Genomic DNA, 21,450 nt, shown 5'->3' on the forward strand with positions numbered 1-21,450 from the left:
CTATTTTTAAATTGGTTTATATTTTTGTAATCTTACACTTTTTATAAAAACGAATAAAAAAACATATTTTTGTTAATTTATTAAAGGTTGCCTTTTGCTCCGTTGTTAATTGGGTTTCGATTGGTCAGAAGTGTTAAATTTAATCAACTGTTTAGATGGTGTTCATGTTGTTTTATATTTATCTTTTTTACATTTGTTGCGCGAATACAAAATACCCTTTTTATTGTACGAGTAGCGGGTATAATAAATCTCCCACCGGCTTTTTTTGTGGTGGCCAAAGACGTCGACTTCGACGTCGACTGCGCTGCCCGTGTCTCTGCATTGGCATTTAGGCATTTATGCCCACGGCAGTCAAACGGTCGCTTCAGATTCTCGTCATCGCTCGTGGAAGGCGCATCGCAAAACGCCGCTCTCGTTCTCGAATTTAGTGTGAAAGCTCAGCCACCCACCGTCAACCGCCCGCCGGAAAAACCTCGCGAGTGCCCAAATCGAGTTTACCCAAATAAAAAAACCCACAGTTAATCCATAAAATCCTTTCAAAATGAGCAGTAAGTTGGGCGACATCGAAATCCAAAGCAAATGCAAGAAACGAAAAAAAAAGCAAAGCAAGAAGAGAGTGTGTGTGTGTATGCATGGCTAAAGGCTGGAAACTGAAAACTGAAAATCGAAAGAAAAGCCTGCCCTAAGTTAAAGCTCCTTTGGCGTTTCCTGCTAATCAACCAACCAATCGCCATCCCTCCCATTTCATAACACTCGCTTCTGGGAGGAGTTATGCAAAATCGAAATCAAAATCCGAATCAAAATCATAGCGATAATCGCATTACTATAATATATTTATAAATCGAGCATAGAGCGGCGACAGCAGTGTGTGGCGACGACCTTAACTGACCTTCACTAGCATTTGCTCTGCCCACAGCCCCTCACCACCCCCCGTTTCTCCGCTCTCACGGCCGTAAGAGTGTAGGAAAACATTTAAAAAATAAAACCATTGCATTGGGACTGAACTGACTGCCTCTGGGTGCCAGGCATATTTGTTTGTTTATGAAAAGTTTGTGCACAAAATGCTGATAACGTGAAGCTCACATAACCTTCAAAGAGCGGGGAGAGCTCCGAAGAGATTGATAGAGCTTTTCTTAATGTTATGTTGAGAGAGCCTCGATTTGTTGTGATTTAACAGCATGGGTTTTGCGCTTTGTACCTGTCGTCGGATTCCGGTGACCCAGTAATACAACGTAGCGCCATTAGCGGCACTATCTGTCCGCCTTATCAGTGTTGTGCCTTCCGCATCTGCAGCTCATTGAGATTAGCAGCTCATTAAGGGATGCACTTCGCCTTGGCATTTTCACACGCGTTCGCTGACGTCCGGCGATCATGTTTGAAGCACCTTCCACATATTATTCACCCTCTATATGTATACCCCATAGATGATTTTCTATTTTTAAGTTCCGCCTATATGTATGGGTTGGAATTATGGCTGGCGACAGGCGCTAACAAGTTTTGTGTGTTCGAAAATAACATTATTTTTTCAAAAAGTTTTCCACGCCCGAGAACATTCTTTTGTGTCGCATCGCCCACTAAAAATCTTTTCTTTCCTTGAAAAATCCATTAAATCTGCACGGATTTATGCCCGCATTCATCATCAACCTACGGCAGCTGCCTTCAATTTTCAGCCCGCAGGGATTTCCAGTATCTCGCGTTTCGGTCACCCCCCGTTCTCTGTGGTGATTCAATTTCTAAAATTGCTGCGTTGCCTGTACCGACCCAATGCATCGCCTACCAGCAGACACAATCTCATTTCATTTCACATCGGCGGGGCTATTTTTAGTGGCCTGCTCTTTCGGATACAGAATCGGAATCTACAAGATACACACTGCCTGCTGAGGTTTCCCGCAGAACTTGTTCCACGCCTTGCACTCGCCAATTTGTGCGTTGGTGTCGCCAACGTACCCCGATCTCCCCCCGATCACCACTCCCTTTGGCATATCCCATTATGCATTTTCGCCTTGTACAGTCCAACTCGGGTAACTCAAACTTACAAAAGTCACATTTTTGACAGTTTACCGTACCATATAAACCTTTACATATTTAGATCACAGGACAATATTTCTTATAAATATTCAATAAATACATTTCGTCTTATGAGTACTGATTACTAACTTTAAAGCCACATTTCGAAGAGCTGTAGTAGATTGATAGAAGATATTTATTTTATAGTTTTAAAAGACTTACAGAAATATTTTGATTTAATGTTTTCTTCGAACCATTTAAATGAAAAATTTATTTTAAATTCGAACTTTTTTTTGGTGCCAGAAAGAAATTCAATAGAAATCCGATCAATGAAAAAACACCTTTAAAGTAACATTATCTCTACTTTAAATGTATTTGATTGTGACTCAAATCTTAAACCTCATTTATAGACCATTTGTTCTATGGCTAGGCGTAGAAAATATGATTTCGTTAACCAAATTTGACTGTACTTGTATTCATATGTGCCGGCTGCAAATTATCGCGGTGCTTTAATGGGGACCCTGACAAACGGGTTTTGGGAGGGCACGGGATGACTTCCTCAAGGTCTCGGCTTCCCCATTCATCTAATTGGTGACCCCATTTATGGCGGTGTCTGGCGTTAATCTGATCTGGGCCTCATCACGCTCCAGCGGGCATTTGCTCAGTCACTTGACCCAGACCCAAAAACTTTACCTAACCCACGACCTCCAACCCTTTTACACACTCGCTTTGGCGGGCCGCTTTATCAGCTTTATTGTGCTCCGGGTATACGCAATTGATAAAAGCGGGGTGGAACAAACCACGGCGAAAACTCTGCGCAAGGAAGAGAGTGTCTAAGAGAGAGCTTTCCTTCGCAGAGAGTGGCTCATAGTTTGCTCTTCTACACTGGCAAAAAATTAAGAATTTTCCCACAATTAGCTGTCACATAAATTGCTAATTTACTTATATTTAAGTTTACGTGCTAAGCATATGTTTAAGAAAAATGTCGCGACGCATTCATTTTGACAATTTCAACAGTTGTTGAAACGGTATTTTTAGACCGAGTGTTGTTTATTTTATTTTGTTTAAATCGCCAAATTTATGACGCCTGCTGAAATTCTTTTTGATCGTTCTCCCCCATAAGTTTTATTGTTTTGTGAAATTTGTTGTCATTTTTGCACACATCCGGTAAGTCAGAAGTTATTAAGATCCATTCTAGTTTCGCCGAAAGTAAATGATTTCATTTTTATTTTAGGCTCCACGAATCATTTCACAAGCACAGTCGCAAATATAAAAGAAAGCATCTGTGTATCTTTCACCCGCACACACAAACAAAAAACACAGACACACTCACACATACATTAAAGAATCCGGCGGAGGATAAAGATCAATTCAAATCAAGATCAGGCTAGCGAATGCATTTGAATGGCGCTGATTAGCTCGCTGTGCAGCAGTTAACCATCCGTATCCGTATCTGTGTCCACATCCGTATCTGAACGCGAGAAGGTAGTTGTTGTTATCCACCTACTTGTTGTATCCTACGCTTCACAGTTCCTTTTCAGTTCGCTTCTCTAAAACCAAACAACATGTATACAGACCTCTAATCTGACATTTAACCCGACTAAAGTTAGCTCAACGAAATGTACTAAGAATATATACACACACTTGTATATCTATATATTTTCTATCGATTCGTAGCATTAATACCCGAATAATAATGTTCTAAATTCCATTTACTTGTCAATAATCAAAATTGGAAATAAAAAATAATCGTATGTTTTCTCTATTTTAACTCTAATGAATTTTTAATTTTCAACACAGCAAGACTGCATGGTTTAACAATTTATAAATACTACCAAGAACGGGGAGAGAATTTCGAGGAAATTCACTTGTAAATTGTGTACCATACAGATTCCAACCTAATCTAGACAAAACTAATTCCCCATAGTGTGAGAAATGTGCACCGAAAAAAAAGCTCATAATCGCCCCATAAACATGTGTATATACGTCCTATATTAGGATATGCCAACGCCACGAATAATTATCTATAGCTTTCGCCCAACTAAATGCCAACTACGCAAAATTCTAATTGCTCGTTTGGACGCGCCTGAAATATGCTCTGCTCGATTTTGCCAATTCTTTATGATTTTTTTGCAATTTTTCCGCTCTAACAAAGCAAATGAAAATTGGATGCATGTGGGCGCCGCGTGCCACGCCCACTGCTGACGCAGTTGGAGATCTGCACACACCACTTGTACATACATACATACATACATAACATATATCTGTTCTATTTCGAATGGGGAACCCGAAAAAGCGCTTGTTTATTTATAATCCATAACCATTTTTTGCTGATTCCGAAACTAATAAATACAGAGCGAATTCCCAGCCAGCTGCTGCAGTGAAACGTGCAATGTAACAATGGCTTTTGAATTGTAACCCAATTCGTATCTGCGTCTGTAGTTTTATCTCCGAGATATCTATTAAGTTTAATTTGCATCTCTATCTCCCCTCTCAAATAGAGTTCGCTTGGGTGACGTTGACGACAAATGACACGTACTCACTGGGTGCCTTGGTCTTGGCCCACTCCCTGAAAAGGTCCAAGACCGCCCACCAGCTGGCCGTCCTGGTCACGCCCACCGTCTCGCAGGCGATGCGCGACAGACTGAAGGAGGTTTACAACGTGGTGCAGGAGGTCAATGTGCTCGACTCACAGGACGCCGCCAATCTGGCGCTGCTCTCCCGCCCCGAGCTGGGCGTGACCTTCACAAAGCTGCATTGCTGGCGCCTCGTTCAGTTCGAGAAGTGCGTTTTCCTGGATGCGGATACACTGGTAAGTTTTGGGGGCAGTAAAACAGTTGTCAATTAAGCCACTCAAAATTGATTTTAGGAAATAAGTACAAACTTACTTTGGTCCTTCTGATCTTAACCCGTTTAGTTTTTAGTGACCCACTTTCACTTTACAAGCACAGAAAAGAACTTGAATCAATGAATAAATATTTATTTCCTTGCCAAGAAGATTAACTAGAAATAATATTCCTCTTATTTTAAATCATTAAACAAAGGCTTGCATGAGCCTCTCAATGTATATGTTCTGACCATAATACCTTTCTATAATATAAAATTTTAACTCTCTGTCGCTTATAAAACGTTAAATAATTACCTGTATCTCTATTTGATTTTTTATTGAGACAAATGATATGATGAGATGAAATAACATCATATTAACGTTTTGAGACTTCAAATATTAGTCGAATTTAAAATCAATATATAACAGATCAGAAATCGAAACATGCGTTTATTGACAATTATAATTGCAATTATTGCACAAAACTTGAACTTGTTTTTTCCCTGGACTGTGATTTCTATTTTCAAATAACCGTCTATCTCGTCGCATTTTTTTTGAGACATTTCATATGTTGAGATAAAATAACAACAATTTAACATTTTGATACTTTAAATATTACAATTGCTATTATAAACTAAATTTAAATTAAACAAGAAAGGAAAGCTAACTTCGGGCGGAGCCGAAGTTGATATACCCTTGCAGAATACTCTATAATTATATTCTCCAAAATTATTCCTATGATGCATTCTTAATACTCATAAAAAATCCAAACTTCCTAACTTTAAAAACACCAAAGTTATGGCATTTCGAATCGTTCAGTTATATGGCAGCTATAGGATATAGTCGGCCGATCCTTATGAAATTTGGTAGGTCGGATTGATTGGCCAAATATAAAACCCATAGAAAATCCCAACTTTCTAACTTTACAAACACCAAAGTTATGGCATTTCCGATCAATCAGTTATATGGCAGCTATAGGATATAGTCGACCGATCCCGGCCGTTCCGACTTATATACTGCGTGCAAAGGAAAGAAGGCTGTGTGCAAAGTTTCAACTCGATAGCTTTAAAACTGAGAGACTAGTTTGCGTAGAAACAGACAGACGGACAGACGGACAGACAGACGGACATGGCTATATCAACTCAGGAGGTGATCCTGATCAAGAATATATATACTTTATAGGGTCGGAGATGCCTCCTTCACTGCGTTGCACACTTTTGACCAAAATTATAATACCCTCTGCAAGGGTATAAAAATAGTCGGTAATCACAGATAAAAATGTTCTGAAGATCGTGGGCAGTATTAGGGATCTAACTCACTTTATGTGTATTAGAAAATATGATTTTGATAAAAGGAAAATGATTTTTAAGCATTTTTATTATTATATATTATAAAATTATTATAAAATCTCTAACCCAATAACCTATATCCTGTTTTGTAGGTTTTGCAAAACTGCGACGAGCTGTTTGAGCGCGAGGAACTGTCGGCTGCTCCGGATGTGAGCTGGCCGGACTGCTTCAACTCCGGCGTGTTTGTGTTCAGACCCAGCGTGGACACCTTCACCCAGATCACAGAGTTCGCCGTGAAGAACGGCAGCTTCGATGGCGGCGACCAGGGGCTGCTGAACCAGTTCTTTGCCGACTGGGCGACGGCGGACATCAAGAAGCATTTGCCATTTGTTTACAATGTGACGGCCTATGCCTCGTACTGCTATCTGCCCGCATTCAAACAGTGAGTTCGCTATCTTTGATGGCCGGGCCACAGTTTGTAAAATTCTTTGGCTTACAGGTTCAGAGATAAGATAAAGATTTTGCATTTCGCCGGCAAGCTGAAGCCCTGGCTGATTCAGTTCAACTCCGAGACAAAGGTGGCCAGCGTTTCGTCGGACTATGCCCATGCCCAGGATCTGATTCAGCTGTGGTGGAACATCTTCTGCGAAAACGTGATCCAGTCCCTGTCCACCGAAATGGTAAGTGCCCTCAGTAGGCTACTTGCAACCTGAATCTTCCACCCCTTGACGATTTACAGCTTATTTTTGCCCCCCTACAATCAGACTGAACTCTTATGTCCCCTGTTTTTGAACGCCATACTAAAGCTAACCAAAGAATTTTATTGTTTAACCCAATGTATTTGCTCCCAAAACCCCTGCTTCGTTTCTTAACCCGCTAATCGCAAGCAAACGCCAGGAACAGTTGCTAGTGATCGGCCCGAGGGAGCGATAGCCCACGGGCCCAGTACAGAGGTAAGCAGATCTCCAATTGCCGAACTATATCGCACCACCAGATCTGTAGAGACCCTGAGCACTCCCCTGTGTAAATATCTTAATTATAACTCAAATATTTATTTATTTATCCATCTTTCTGTGCGCGCCAAGTAAATAACCCAAGCAAACAAACTCAGATTCGATCTATTTGCTATTTCTTGCCGATAGCTGACCTCGATATCGTTTCTTTCTCGCCTCTTCTATCTATTCACTTTAAATGCCTGTTCTTTGACTTCGCTTTCATTATTTTTTGTTTCGGCTTGCAATTTTCTGTTGATTTTTCCTCGATTAGCATCCACGCCCCAGAGTAACCCATTTTTTCTCGTATTTTCTTCTGCTATTTTGGCCCCCAAAGACAGACGGACGGACCGATTCCCAATTGGGTCTCTTTTAATTTATTTCTTTTGTATTTTTTGTAATATTTGTCCAACTGTGTGTGTCTCGTGTGTGTGTGCTCGTCTTAGTGTTCACTTTCTTTCTGTTTTTTTCTAATTTGCATTGATTTGGCCGGGAGCCAGGGAAATGTTTCGGTTTACGCCATCGATAGATGGAAATGATTTAAATCAAGATGGTCGATGGTTGGGGGTGATGCCAGAATCATTAGGTATATATCCCATAACACAAACACACACACACACACACGCTCGCATTCGGGGGTTCTTCTTTTTTGTTACCTTCCACTTTCTCCCTTTTTTTTGTTTGTGCTGTTCGGTTCTTTATTTTTGCAAATTGATTTACTTTTCATTTACTCTTTATTTTCCAACTCTCGCTCTCCTATGTTGCGCATTCTGTAAATTAAAACTTGCCATATAAAATTCGTGGACTGCCGAATCGCATTTGTCGAGCATATAACTCTATCTATCTAACATCGTCTCAGTGCCTTTGCCTAAACCTAATGCACTCGCAAAGCGAATTCGCGGCGGATGAGCAGCATCAGCGGCAGCAGCATGAGTACTACCAGCAGCAGCAGCTGCACCACCAACTGTTGCATGTGCGCCAGTTCCGCGATCCTTGGGCAGATTACTATGAGAATCTGGAGAAGGAGCAGGAGCAGGAGCAGCAGCAGCACCACAATCCCAGCCAGAATCACACCCAGGACAATGGGAATGCGGATGCGACTGTGACTGCGAATGAGAATGCAAATGCAAATGCTAATGAATATGCCACTGAGTGGCATCATGACGATGCATGCCACCCACCTCCGCCGCCGACTCCTCCACCCCAATCCTACAATGCCACTGCCACTGCCAATGCCAATGTCGAAGATTTTCCATCCATAGATGTGAATAGCAATGAGCTAAACATTTCACACCCACCTGAACACGCCTCCTTAGCCACGCCCAATGCCACGCCCACGCCCAATGCCACGCCCTCGCCCACGCCCACGCCACATCATTCCGTGCATAGTCAGACAGTAGAAAAAGCGACAAACCACCAACAAGAACATGAAGTTGCAGCCACAGCGCCGCCTGAGGTAAAGGCAATCAATCCAATCCCGGTCTGAAAACTACACAGAAAAAATGGGCTTTTCGCTTCGATTCATATTCACTAATTCAAAACAAATAAACTTGTATTTGCTTTATTGATATATCCATAATAATGGATTTTTCTGGAATTCGATTTACAAAAATGTAAAAACAGTTAGATATTAGATATTAACGATCCTTACTTCAATACTTTAATTTCTATAAGGTTTTACCTTGAACAATTTTGTACATCATTAAAGTCTAAAATTACCAAGAAACTTAGGAAAAACCAAATTGTTACTAACCTTTTACACGCTTAGTAACAATCCGTTAGTATTTTTCTTTATTTTTATTCAATACTTCTAATTCTATAAGGTTTTACCTTGTAAACTCAATTAATACATCAAACAAATAAACAATTTTTTAATTGCATTAAAGTCTAAAATTCCGAAAAAAGTTATAAAAACGAAATTGTAAATTGAAATTATAAAAGCTAAACTAAAATTTTGGTCGTTAGAATATCTAATTCGAAATTATACTTTTTTTCTGTGTAGCAGGCCCAATCTCAAACTCCCAAACTACCAGCATCGGATAGTGGTGTGCAAGTGTACAAGTGCTAGTGCAAGTGATAGTGATATTGTAATGCCCCAGTTTTCGTCTAGTCACTGTTTTGCATACGAATTGTCATTGTCATCGTCATTGTCCTTCGGTCATCGTTCATTGTTCCTCATGGTCCTTGGTCCTTGGTTAATGGTTCAACGTTGTGTTTGTGGCCTGGATAAGGGCATTTGTTGATTTATTATTAGGTGGCCTGGCACCTGGTCAAGCATAAATGTAAATGGAAAATGGAGAGCTCACTCCCCATTAGACCATCATCATCATCATCATCATCTTGAGACGCAGAAGCAGGCACTTCATCCTCGTGTTGCATGTGCTCAGTTCAGCCATCTCCCACCATTCCACCCACTTTCACATAGTAATCTGCCAGAGAGTTGCTGGGACACGAGTTGCAAACGTAAGCGGTTGCAGTGCAACGCGTCGCATACTTGATTTATGCGTTGAGTAGCACTCTGTTGTCATATTAATCATACGCCCCGTGCACAGTAACTAACATCTCAATGTTGTCAACCGTTCGTCTGCGTACTAGTACTAATAAATGTTTAACTCGTAGTGCATGAAGTACCCGAAACACCAACACCTATATTTACCCCCCACCCTTAGTAAAATCATCTGTCTTAGTAAAATCAGGTTTTAATAAATCCAATTTGCATACTTTCAGGCGGGTCTGGCTGGTGCTCTGTCTCAGCTGCGCATCGGTCAGCAACGCACTCCCGAACAGGAGGACTACGAGAACCAGATGCGCCGCCAGTGCTGGGAGTCTGGACAGATCGACTACTCCGGTGCCGATTCCTTCGACAACATCTGGAAGAAGATCTCGCAGACGCTGGACAAGAAGACCGAGAAGGAGACCGAAGAAACTGGTAGCTCATAGATAAAAAACCGAAACTAAACAAAAAACAAAACAAGCAAGCCAGAACAAACAAATGCAAAACGTTCGATTTTCGTCGTTTTGTTGCCATTTTTTGTTAAACACGCACACACTCAGCACCCTCCCCCAACCCTTTTCATTAGAAAAAGAAAACGCACACACAGACCAGACTCATACACAATTGTAATTTCCATTTGGGAGGCAGACGAACTGATGCCAATGTCAAGGAGCCCCCGGTCTAATTGAGATTTAAGGTTCAGCCCAAAATGTTGTCGAAACGAATTCTTCAGAGTGACATAAATGCAATTTTTATTTGAACCCCCTACCCCCCACACATACATCTTGTTAAGAAAAAAGCGAGAGAGAGAGAAGTAAAAAAAAAACGAACGCACAGAAATTTTAATTAAGTTTTCAAATTAAACTTTTTGCACTGCTGCTGCTGCTCTCGACAAACGTGATGTGTTGCGAAGCGATGTGTGTGTGTGGGCGACACACTTGGCACAGTTGCCCCAATCTCTCGTCCCGAAACCCCTGCCCCAAAAGAACACTTGGCCCGGCCACAAACTTTTACACTTCATTGTATTTTAATTGAAAATTTTGTACTTTCGCCCTCTCGTGTGTTTACCGATTTATAGCGATGACTTTTTAGCTCATCTGCATCGAAATTCATTGTGGCATAAAGTCCATTCCCTGCCCTTTCCCCACTTTACCCCACATATGTACATATGTTCTTCCCTATGAATAAAAACCAAACAATGAGTGTATACAATAACTCTAGAAAAGATAAACGAAAACCATTTAAAATAAAGTAAAAATCAAAACTGAAATTGTAGCCAACATTTTATGTGGCTATTGTGTATATGTTTCTGTCTGTGTGTGAGTGTGTGTGTGTGAAACTGTCCCGCCCCTTTTTGCGCCCACTCTTCGGATCGAATTCGAACTGAGCGTTAAGTGTTTTGTTTCAATTGTTTTGGCAGCCTAACTTTTCTATCTATATACGTATATACCATTTATGTTATAATTTACTATTTGCAAATATTGTCTTAATATTTATTCGAGAACAACAAGAACAAAGAAACCCCCAACAACAAGAACAAGAACAACACAAACAAATTTTCAATTTAAGAAACTCTGGTTTTAAATGTGCATTTTTATTTTAGCCCTAAGTTGCGTTCTTCTCCCACGTTTGTCGCCTTTTCAGTTGTGTACTTTTAAGCCATCTTAGCCATGGGAAGCATCGGGTCTAAGCCAGAGGTCTTAGAACCATCACGTAGCCATAAGAGCCAGCACCATTCACCCATCGCATCTCAGTCACCACCAATCACCACCAGCATCCCAGACGATGTAGCTGAAATCGAATTAAAACTACTGTCTCGTTACCCCCAACCACATTTGCAGATAATGATAACGATAGTGACCCTCCTGCTAACCCACTAAGCTATGAACAATTGCTAAACGAAACCGCCAGTAAACTGCTGCATCCGCCCGAGAAATCCACACCTTCGGAGGCGATGAAAACGAAATCGGCTCACACTAACAACGGGAATGGGAATGGCAATGGCAATGGGAACGGGCAGCACCATCTTGACCAGCCACGCCCCTCTGCCCGCCCAAAGGCCACAACTAACAAAATGCCGGCTAACGCTTCAGCTCCTTCCGCCGCCTCCTTAAAGCAGAATCCACAGATGCGACAGGAGAAACCGAACCCCCAACCGGAACCGGAACCGCAACCACAACCGCAGGCAGCACAGCACATTACGCTGCCGGCTGGAAGCGGAAACGTCTCCAAGAACAGCAAACAGAGGTCCGCCCGCAAGTTCAAATAGCAATTAATGAAGCTGCTGATGCACTACAGCTGCCTGCCACACCTGGCGTGTCGCCCCAAGTCGCATTACCGGCGGCTGGAACCGAATGTGGATACCGAACCCCAACCCGTGCACGTCTAACCCGGCGATTGATTGACAAATCCAAGAAAGTACAAAGCGTATGCAACGACGAATGCTGTAAAAATTGCTAGCTAAGCGGCTCTTAGACGATGTTTTTACGAGGGTAATAAGAATTGCAGTTATCAAAATATTCGATACAACGAACCAAAATTCAAATTTCAAAGGCTTTGAATAAAAGTAAATATGTTGAAATTTTATATTTAACATTTTTGTAGGAGTGTTGGTAGGAAAAGCAATACTAATTTTGATGACTCTTATATATAATAGTAATTGTACATTTGTGAACAGAAAAAAAACGTTTAAACTAATTTGTTTTATGAAAGAAAGCATATATTAGGCCTATAAAACTAAACTTAAATTATAAATTGCTTTGAGTCTTCAGATATCGATGTTTAAATTAGGTAGACAAAATTAAGAAATTATTAATTACTAAATGTGTTTATTGGCTTATTTTTCTACAAGCTATATAAATAGGGGAAATAATATTCATATGCTTACGACTTGCTTGAAATCGTCTAAGAGCCACTTGATTAACCCGAATGCCAGGCTGCCTTACGGAGTAAACCCATGCAATATCGTAGACTTAGCGTAGGATAAGACAAAAGCTAATACTAGACATAAGCCGCAAGTGCTTTGGATAACACTAGATGCAAACACACACTCAAGAGCTTGGGATGGTCGCAATACACAGCCTTATATTCCGAATACTATACACACATGCATCCACACACCACAGAGCTTCTGACCTCCGCGGACATCGAAGATGGTAAGGTGGAGTTCGACAAGGCCACGGGAGCCAGCACCAAGTACAAGCTCATCGAGGGTGGCTACGAGGTGATCACCACCACCCCCCAGCCCAATGGAACCGTCAAGACCCAGGTGCGAACCTTCTGGGACCCCAAGCCCGTTAGCGAGGAGGATCTGAAGAAGGAGCAGCAGAACAAGAAGCTGGTCCAGAAGCGCCTCGGAAAGGAGATCCGCATCGATGAGCGCACCACCATGCTGACCCGCGCCATCGAGGGTGGTTACGAGGAGGTGTACACCACGATCAACGAGGATGGAACCCGCAGCACGCGCACCAAGACCTTCTTCGACTCGGTTCCCACGGAGGTCGACGAGAACACCGCCGCCAAGTTGAACAAGAACAAGAAGAACGTGACCAGGAAGTCGTCGGTGGACTCCACCGATTCCACGGAGTCATCTCGCCGCATCGTCCAGAAGCAGCAGAAGAACGTGGTGCAGAACTACCAGGACCAGCAGTCCAACACCACCACCACCTCGGAGCGAAGGGTGTCCGTGACTCAGAACATCGAGATCACCGAGAACAATCGCACTGTGCGCAAGAACTCGCTGCAGGAGCAGAATGTCAAGGCCATCACTTCCACCTCAAACACCTCAACCACCGACAGTGGCAAGAAGCTGAAGAAGAAGCCCAAGTCTTCGGCCCCACCACCACCTGCCGACTTCTTCCAGAACGACACCACCTCTGTGGCCTCAAAGCGAGTGCCCGGCGGAGTGGAGTACACCTACTCCACGGAACTGGAGTCCGGCAAGACCATCACCACCTCGAAGACCGTCTACGAGGAGGAGGAGGTGGAGCTCACCGAAGAGGAGATTCGGCAGTACAAGAAGACCCTGAAGGACGCCGAGAAGCTCAAGAACGTGACCACCACCAAGAAGCTCAAGTCCGAGTCGGGCACCAAGAAGATCGTGCCCTCCGAGAACCCCGGGGATGTGACCACTGTGGAGACCATCAAGATCGAAGGCGGCACCGAGTACCACTACACCACCGTGACAGCCGAGGGCATCGTGAAGAAGGCCGTTAAAACCGTGTTCGATCCCGTGCCCACCAGCAAGGTCAATCCCGATGACACCGATGAGGAGGAGATCATCGAGGAGTACGAGGAAGAGATCATCGAGCCCGGCGAGAAGAACGTCAAAACCATCGAGACGATCAAGCAACTGCCCACCAAGTTCGAGGGTGAGCATATTGCAACCCATTTTACTATTAACTAGTTCCTACTTATTCTACTTATTCCACTAATTCATATCCCCATCTCATTGATCATTCTTTCACAGAGGAAGTCACCATCACCCATGAGAGGAAGGAGAAGAAGGTAAAGAAGTCCATGGTCATAAGCCAGTAGAGATCGCCGCACACCCACACTGAAACACACCTAAACACACACGACAATCACACAACACAAGGCACATCAAACACAAACAAGCTTAAGCAAAGGCCCGAAGACACCAGAAAGGCCCTGCGAAGATCCCAAGCTAATTCTCCTGACCTATTTCAGCATCCAGTTCAGTTAGTTGTGAGCGGTCTTTGCACGCTACTCGTTAGCTTTGTTATCAATTACCAGCTGTCTAGTGCCCTAGAAATGTATTACCAAATTATCCAAAATTTATTGCAAAAAACAATCTAACATAATTGTATCCTCTTTTGTTAACAAAAATAAAAAAACAAGTTTTGGTTCTAATTCCTCTTGGTCTTCTTCTTTGGAGTACCCCTTGATTTGGAACTCCTTCGGCAGATGGAGATCAGAGCCAGAATTGGCAGGAGAACGAGAGCTAGAGCCAGGCCAACAATGTCCAGCAGGTAGAACTGGTACCAGGGCAGTTCCACGCCAGCAGACACAATGTGGGGAGCTCCTCTGTGCTCGATCACATAGTTTATCCAGTACATCGCCGTGTCCATGGCGCTCAGGGGTCGATCGCGGAACACCCGAGAAGCCTTCTTCACGTTGTTCCTGAACTTGGGATTCTCAATCAGTTCAAGCAGCATTCCTCGCAGCTCTTCCACCGTGACTGTCCGGTAATCAAGGCCCAAGGCATAGCCCGCCTTCTTGCCCTGATTGATGTTCAGATGCTGATCACAGTAGACGGGCATGCCCAGCACCGGAATCGCATGGTACACCGCCTCCTGGGTGCCAAAGAGCCCTCCATGAGCAATGAACACCTTAACATTGGGATGGGCCAGGATGTCGCCCTGAGGCATCCAATTCTGCACCTTCACATTGGCCGGCAGATTGGGCAGAGTTTCATCCTCGAACTTCCACAGAACGCGCTGCTTCAGACTGCCAAAGACCTCTAGGAAAATCTTTAACTTTTCGGGCGGGAGATCGGCACTGCGCACCTGGGAGCCTATAGAAATCTCCCGTTTTTACGTGATTTGATTTAGGAGAATAATGTATGCACACTCACCCAAGCTGAAATAAATGGCTCCATGGGTAGCCCTATCCAGGAACTTCTGAAGGTGCTCGGGTAGCCCCTTCGGCGGCTGAATGTGCAATCCGCCCACGGGGATCATATTATAGGCCATGGGTCTGGGCGAAGCCAGTGGCATGTAGGTGTTCAATAGTATAGCCGAGATGTTCCGCTCCAGTTCCTTTACAGTTGGGACTCTATCAAGCATTTTGGAGAAGTGTTTCTTTAGGATGGCATCCTGTGCGGGATAGTATGAGAACTCCCTGGTGAGATCCTCGACTGCACTGATAGCCACATTTTCTATTCGCTCCCACAGCGTCATACGATCTGTGAAAGGCATATATGCATGTGGGACGTACGACCAAGGGGATACTATTCCAAATAACTGACTAAAATAGTTGCCAAAGCCAAAAGTCGAGACGGTAATAATGGGAATCTGGTACAGGTGTCCAAGGATGAGGGCACCCTCGTTAAAGAACTGTTCCGCCAGTAGGAGATCAAACCTTCCGACCTTATTCTTCTCATTGATAACGGCCTGAACTTGTGGCTGCTCGAACGCAAAGTCCGTGCTGTGCACACCCATCATATTGGGAATTCGCAGGAAGGTAAGTGTTGACAAGTCGGCCATCTCCAAAATGCTGTTGGTATTGGTCATCTCCTTAACTGAGGGACTGAGTATTATAAATGTGTATATTTTGTTCTGCAGCTTAACCTACTATCAGGCCAGAAGTCGTATTGTGGTATCAAAATTTCCTTGTAGTTCGTTCCCAGATTTTCCTTTGCCAAGGAGAACGCAGTGATGAAAGTTACTTCATGTCCTTGTTTTACCAGCTCCTGGATTATGGCCTTGGTCATCATAAAGTGGCTTTTCCCAGGATAAAAGAAGGCGGCCAGGATGCGGGAGCTGGTACCAAAGTCTAGTTGCTGAAGTGCCACCAGGCTCAAGAGGAATATGTGTAGAGCACTTCTAAGTTGCTGTAAAATATGAATGTAAAGATGGGTTATTGAACTTGTTATTCGATGTATTGACTTTTAGCTGAAAACTGATATGCGGTGATAAAAAGTTGTTTATTATATAAAAGTTGTTTATTTATATTAAAAAACAAGAGAGAACGCTATAGTCGGGTGCCCCGAATATCAGATATCCGTTACTCAGGTAAAGGGAGTGCGAGGGAGATGGAGATAGAAACTTTGACCACGCATAACTTTTTAACGAATGGTCCGATTTGAAAAATTTCTTCTACATTTCGATAGGTATTGATAAGCACAATAAAACTGCATTTTTACTTTTCCGAAATATTTAAATTTTTAAAATCGTATATAAGCGATTGTGGGCGTTAAAGGGGGCGTGGTACCAGTTTGAAACAAACTTGCGCCGCGTAGGAACTCCTAGAATCTGCATGCAAAATGCCAATCTTCTAGCTTTTATAGTTTCCGAGATCTCAGCGTTCATACGGACAGACTGACGGACAGACAGACGGACAGACAGACGGACAGACGGACATGGCTATATCGACTTGGCTAGTGACCCTGATCAAGAATATATATACTTTATAGGGTCGGAAACGCTTCCTTCTAGCTGTTACATACTTTTGCACGAATACAATATACCCTTTTACTCTACGAGTAACGGATATAATAAAAGATTTTCCTTCATTTCATTGACCTCTAAGGGAAATTCTTTGCCTTCATAGTGGCTTAAAAAGATTTTAGACACTTATCCAATTTTTTTACAACGTCAACAAACCATTTTTATTGTGTTTTTGCTCTACGATAGGAAGAACTAACAACCGACTCGGCGTACGACTCTCAAACGAATGCGATTAGGTACTGACAAACTTTCTTTGTAGATCTGTAGGTGGCATATCTACGTCATAGACTCTTTAAGAAACCGAGTAGCTGTGATTCTGTGTCTTCGCTATAATCTATTAAAATCCACCAAGTTGTAGGTAAAGTAAAGAGACCTAATATTGTTTTATGTTATAAACTATTAGGAACATTTATTTGTTTTGTCTAGTGCCAGACGAGTTGATATGGGCACATTCGTCAGTTATTGATTATCACTATAAAATCACGAGCCGACTGTTATGCCTTATAGCCTCCATAGGAATGGTAGCTTTTTAATCTATAATAGCATCGACATGTGCGAGTTTTATTTAAAGTAATACTCTTATATTGGTTATTTAACACCAATGTACATTTTTAATTTGGAAAATAATTTTAGGTAAGCACTTCTCCTCAAATACTGATTAAGTTCAGACCCCTCAAGGAAAATTAGCTAAAGTTGTTGGTCCAAAAATAGGCTAAAAACATTTTAAAAGCTGAAACGATTCATAAAATTTTGTTTACATTTAAACAATATTTTTAGCTTGTTCTGGTCATACACTTTTTATAACTAATAGATTCTTCCGAATATGTTAGGCATAGACTTTCCATGTATAGAAACTTAATAAGTAACTAAATAAAAAACCAAGAATTTTTCTCACTTTTTATAAGGAAATTATTTTTACTAACATTTCTTTAACTTGATTGTTACACTCTGTTTACCAAAAAACCATGAAATATAAATTCTAAACGTGTGCTTAAGCAAAGCCATTGAAAAAATTAATTCTTCTTAGCTTTTCTGTGCTTTTTATTACTGCCCATCAGCAATCTAATGGCGAGTGCCAGGGCGAGGATTCCAGTCAAAGCAATGACGCCCACAAAGGCTATCACGTCGAGCAGATAGAACTGAAACCAGTTGAGATCCAGGCCTGCGGATCGCAAATGGGGAGCTCCTCGATGCCGGATGACATATTCGATCCAATAGACGGCACTTTTGCGGGGCTCCTGAGGACGATCCCGAAATATGTCCGAGACTCTCTGCACGTTCTCCTTATAGGTAGAATTATGGATGAGTTGGAGCAAGGAGTGTCGGAGGATCTCATCGGTAATCGACTGGAAGTGCAGACTTATGGCATAGCCATCCAAGACGGCTTTATTCATGTTTAGGTGCTGAAATAAGCAAGTAAATAATAATAAGAATAGGTGCTGCGACCAGATTCCGATAAGATAACGTTATCACCTACCTGATCGCAGTAGATGGGAATGCCCAGCATAGGCACGGCGTAGTGCACTCCCTCCTGGGTGCCAAACAATCCGCCGTGGGTGATGAAAACCTTTACGTTCCGATGGGCCAGAATGTCTGACTGCGGCAGCCACTTCCTCACCATCACATTTTCCGGCAACTGGCGAATGCTCTCGTCCTCGAATTTCCACAGCACCCGTTGCTTAAGGGAACCGAATACCTGCAGGAACATCTGCAGCATCTCCCTTGGCATATCCTTGCTCTGGACATTGCTGCCCAGGCTGAAGAAGATGGCTCCCTCGGTGGCCCCATCCAGGAACGCTTGCATGTCCGGTGGGAGAGCTTTGGGCGGATAGATGTGCATGCCGCCCACTGGCACCATGGCATCCACCGTGGGACGTGCCGTGGTCAGCGGTGCGTGACTGTTTAGCAGCATCACCGAGATTTCCCGCTCCATGTGCTTGACCTTTGGCACCTCATCTAGAATTTTCTTATCTTAGGTGGGTTCTCCAGCTACGTTTTTCGGAACTTACCCAAAACGGGGCCAAAGAACTCCTCGGTCACCGCATCCATTTTGGGAAAATAGTTTAGCAACCGGTCCATATCGTCATAGAAGGATTCATAGGAATTCTGCACCCGTTCCAGGAAAGTCATTCGATCGGTGAAGGGCATAAAACCGTGCGGCACGAAAGACCAAGGGGTGATCACTCCCATCATCTGGCTCATGTGATTCTCGTAGCCCAGCGTACTCGTGGTCACCACTGGAATCTTGTAGATATGAGCCAGGGCTAGGAAGGCCTCCTGATAGAACTGCTCGGCCAGGAGGAGATCAAAGACCCCGTCGGTCTGCTTAGCACGAATGAGGGCTTGAACTTTGGGCTGCCGTAAAGCATGTTCCGTGGTTTTTATGCCGATAATCTCCAGCATTTTTAAAAAGTCATAGTTGTTCATGCGGGTCAGCTCAAACAAATGCTGGGCTCCGAAGTTCAGCTTAACTGGTGTCAAACGATTAAGATGTTTAATTATTTGGCAGATGTTTCATAAACACGCCACACTCACCATCGTGCCAAAAATCATAGACCGGTTCTATCAAGATCTCTGTGTAGTTGCTGCCAAGCTGTTCTTTCTCCAGAGAAAGAGCTGTTATCATGGTCACCTGATGGCCACTTTCGACGAGTTCTCTCACCAAAGCTGTGTGCATCATATAATGCGATTTGCCTGACCAAAAATGTAAGTGATCAGAATGCTATATACTATATATCGGCTTCCAAATACAATACCTGGAAAGGCGTACACAGCAAGTATTTTAGAGCCCTCAGCTAATTTTTGATGGGAATACAAGTTTCCAGCAAGGAGTAGATACAAAATTAATACGTATTGCATCCTTGCACGTTTAACTGAAAATGTGAAATAAAAGTTTCCTTATTATCCAATGGTTTTATTTAAGGCAAGTATCTTTTCTTCTGTTCTTGGCAACAAACTGTTTGCAGTTATGTTTGTAATAGGTGCGCTACTCTTGAGATTATAAAACTGACTTCCCCATTCTAGCTCGGCTCAAAGTTCATGTAGCTAACAATTAGGATTAATTTACGGAAACAAAATATTCAAAACAAAATGTATATTTAAGATTGTGAAATACAAAATGCTTACTTTTGATAAGGCTATTAATGTATAAATAGTTTCGTATAGCATCTAAAACACGTAATCAGTGTTTACAGTATACGCGTCGTTGATATAATAAAACAATTTAATTGATGTTCGCGTGCCTGACAAGCTTGCCACTTGTATCGCGGAAATAAGAGATGCTTCTATTCGAACCTCTGAATGAATACTGATCTTGAGCTGTAGTTCGATAATAGTTTTAACTGCGCTACAATACTGAAAATAAGGCCCCTGTGAAATTCCATCGAATTGTCAAAGAACAATGAAAGCACGCTTTCTACATAAGCTTTCTTAATCGTTTTATTTTCTTTATACCCTTGCAGAGGGTATTATAATTTCAGTCAAAAGTTTGCAATGCCGTGAAGGAGACATTTCCGACCCTATAAAGTATATATATTCTTGATTGCATTATCAGGAGAGTCGATCTAGCTATGTCCGTCTGTCCGTTCGTCCGTTTCTACGCAAACTAGTCCCTCAGTTTAAAGCTATCTGCTTCAAACTTTTCCAAAAATTGTCTTTCTATTGCAGGTAGTATATAAGTCAGAACGCCGGATCGGGCGACTATATCATATAGCTCCCATAGGAACAATAGGAAAAAAAAATGCAGCGCAAAATCGAAATAGCTTCATTGTTTTTAGTAATATAGGCATAGAAATCAAAATGTAGTCGATTTGTAATAACTGCAAGGGTATATAAAATTCGGCTTGCCGAAGTTTGCTTCATTTCTTGTTTTTTAAATGTATTTGCCAAAAACTTGAGGTACATTCTTATTAATTTTTTTTTTAAAGTAATTAATCTAGGCCTTAGAGCTAAAAAGATTGGTAGTACGAAAAGGAGATAGCAAGCCCGGCGGGAAGAACGTCAAGACCGACCACACGATCAAACAACTGCCTACCAAGTACAAGAGGAAAATGACGGCCGCGAACTTGCGATAGGAATTAACAGCGCCAAATTGACTTTATTGTATTCGTTGGAAAGTACGTATCAGGTAGAAGGAAGAGTTTCCGACCCCATAAAGTATATATATTCTTGATCAGGATCAATAGGGGAGTCTATACATGGCTATACATGCCCGTCTGTTTAGAAGCTAGCGATCTGAAACTTTCACAGTCGTCCTAAAGATCAAGTTTGAAAACCGATCGGACGCCTATATTATTTACCTCCCATATGAAATCGGTTAAAATTTAATGTTTTTCAGGATATTTCGCGCAGTATAAAAGCTATTGAGATAAATCTTTCCAAATCGTATTTTTATACCCGTTACTCGTAGAGTAAAAGGGTATATTGTATTCGTGCAAAAGTATGTAACAGCTAGAAGGAAGCGTTTCCGACCCTATAAAGTATATATATTCTTGATCAGGATCACTAGCCGAGTCGATTTAGCCATGTCCGTCTGTCCGTCTGTCTGTCTGTCCGTATGAACGCTGAGATCTCGGAAACTATAAAAGCTAGAAGATTGGCATTTTGCATGCAGATTCTAGGAGTTTCTACGCAGCGCAGGTTTGTTTCAAAA

General features: G+C 42.4%; 3 protein-coding genes across 8 annotated transcripts; 2 read left to right on the top strand and 1 right to left on the bottom strand.

The window, feature by feature from the left end:
* The first annotated feature begins 434 nt into the window (after window positions 1–434).
* LOC108052543 (glycogenin-1) lies at window positions 435–11,980 on the top strand. Of its 5 annotated transcripts, XM_044462011.1 has the most exons (7): window positions 435–548; window positions 4,509–4,819; window positions 6,276–6,565; window positions 6,623–6,803; window positions 7,975–8,571; window positions 9,843–10,044; window positions 11,451–11,980. In XM_044462011.1, the coding sequence occupies exons 1-7, from the start codon at window positions 542–544 to the stop codon at window positions 11,876–11,878; spliced, it is 2,016 nt and encodes a 671-aa protein (XP_044317946.1). In that variant the 5' UTR covers window positions 435–541; the 3' UTR covers window positions 11,879–11,980. The 5 variants fall into 5 exon arrangements, with proteins under 5 accessions (XP_044317946.1, XP_016990434.2, XP_016990433.2 ...); XM_017134945.2 differs by lacking the exon at window positions 7,975–8,571; XM_017134944.2 differs by lacking the exon at window positions 11,451–11,980 and having other exon boundaries at window positions 9,843–11,186.
* LOC108052545 (FK506-binding protein 5) lies at window positions 436–14,481 on the top strand. Of its 2 annotated transcripts, XM_017134950.2 has the most exons (3): window positions 436–548; window positions 12,735–13,979; window positions 14,078–14,481. In XM_017134950.2, exons 1-3 carry the CDS (start codon window positions 542–544, stop codon window positions 14,143–14,145), a joined length of 1,320 nt encoding a protein of 439 aa, XP_016990439.1. In that variant the 5' UTR covers window positions 436–541; the 3' UTR covers window positions 14,146–14,481. The 2 variants fall into 2 exon arrangements, with proteins under 2 accessions (XP_016990439.1, XP_016990437.1); XM_017134948.2 differs by lacking the exon at window positions 436–548 and having other exon boundaries at window positions 12,546–13,979.
* LOC108052542 lies at window positions 14,476–20,112 on the bottom strand. The gene is made up of 9 exons (XM_044456468.1): window positions 19,926–20,112; window positions 19,556–19,672; window positions 19,335–19,493; window positions 18,809–19,270; window positions 18,277–18,755; window positions 17,816–18,202; window positions 15,925–16,183; window positions 15,206–15,871; window positions 14,476–15,145 (listed from the first exon to the last, which is right to left on the bottom strand). Exons 2-9 carry the CDS (start codon window positions 19,656–19,658, stop codon window positions 14,478–14,480), a joined length of 3,183 nt encoding a protein of 1,060 aa, XP_044312403.1. The 5' UTR covers window positions 19,659–19,672; window positions 19,926–20,112; the 3' UTR covers window positions 14,476–14,477.
* Window positions 20,113–21,450: the final 1,338 nt, after the last annotated feature.

This window comes from Drosophila rhopaloa, unplaced genomic scaffold (assembly GCF_018152115.1).
Source record: "Drosophila rhopaloa isolate 14029-0021.01 unplaced genomic scaffold, ASM1815211v1 contig_115, whole genome shotgun sequence".
Classification (NCBI taxonomy): domain Eukaryota; kingdom Metazoa; phylum Arthropoda; class Insecta; order Diptera; family Drosophilidae; genus Drosophila; species Drosophila rhopaloa.

What these genes read in the sequence shown, in the direction of transcription:
- LOC108052542 (XM_044456468.1), bottom strand. Translation starts at nt 19,658, where the DNA reads ATGCAATACGTATTAATTTTGTATCTACTCCTTGCTGGAAACTTGTAT. An exon ending in TTCCCATCTACTGCGATCAG is followed by an intron (nt 18,203 to 18,276) that starts GTAGGTGATAAC and finishes TGCTTATTTCAG; the next exon opens with CACCTAAACATGAATAAAGC. An exon ending in ACAGAAAAGCTAAGAAGAAT is followed by an intron (nt 16,184 to 17,815) that starts TAATTTTTTCAA and finishes CATATTTTACAG; the next exon opens with CAACTTAGAAGTGCTCTACA.
- LOC108052543 (XM_044462011.1), top strand. An exon ending in AGTCCCTGTCCACCGAAATG is followed by an intron (nt 6,804 to 7,974) that starts GTAAGTGCCCTC and finishes ACATCGTCTCAG; the next exon opens with TGCCTTTGCCTAAACCTAAT. An exon ending in CAGCCACAGCGCCGCCTGAG is followed by an intron (nt 8,572 to 9,842) that starts GTAAAGGCAATC and finishes GCATACTTTCAG; the next exon opens with GCGGGTCTGGCTGGTGCTCT.
- LOC108052545 (XM_017134948.2), top strand. Translation starts at nt 12,716, where the DNA reads ATGCATCCACACACCACAGAGCTTCTGACCTCCGCGGACATCGAAGAT. An exon ending in ACTGCCCACCAAGTTCGAGG is followed by an intron (nt 13,980 to 14,077) that starts GTGAGCATATTG and finishes ATTCTTTCACAG; the next exon opens with AGGAAGTCACCATCACCCAT.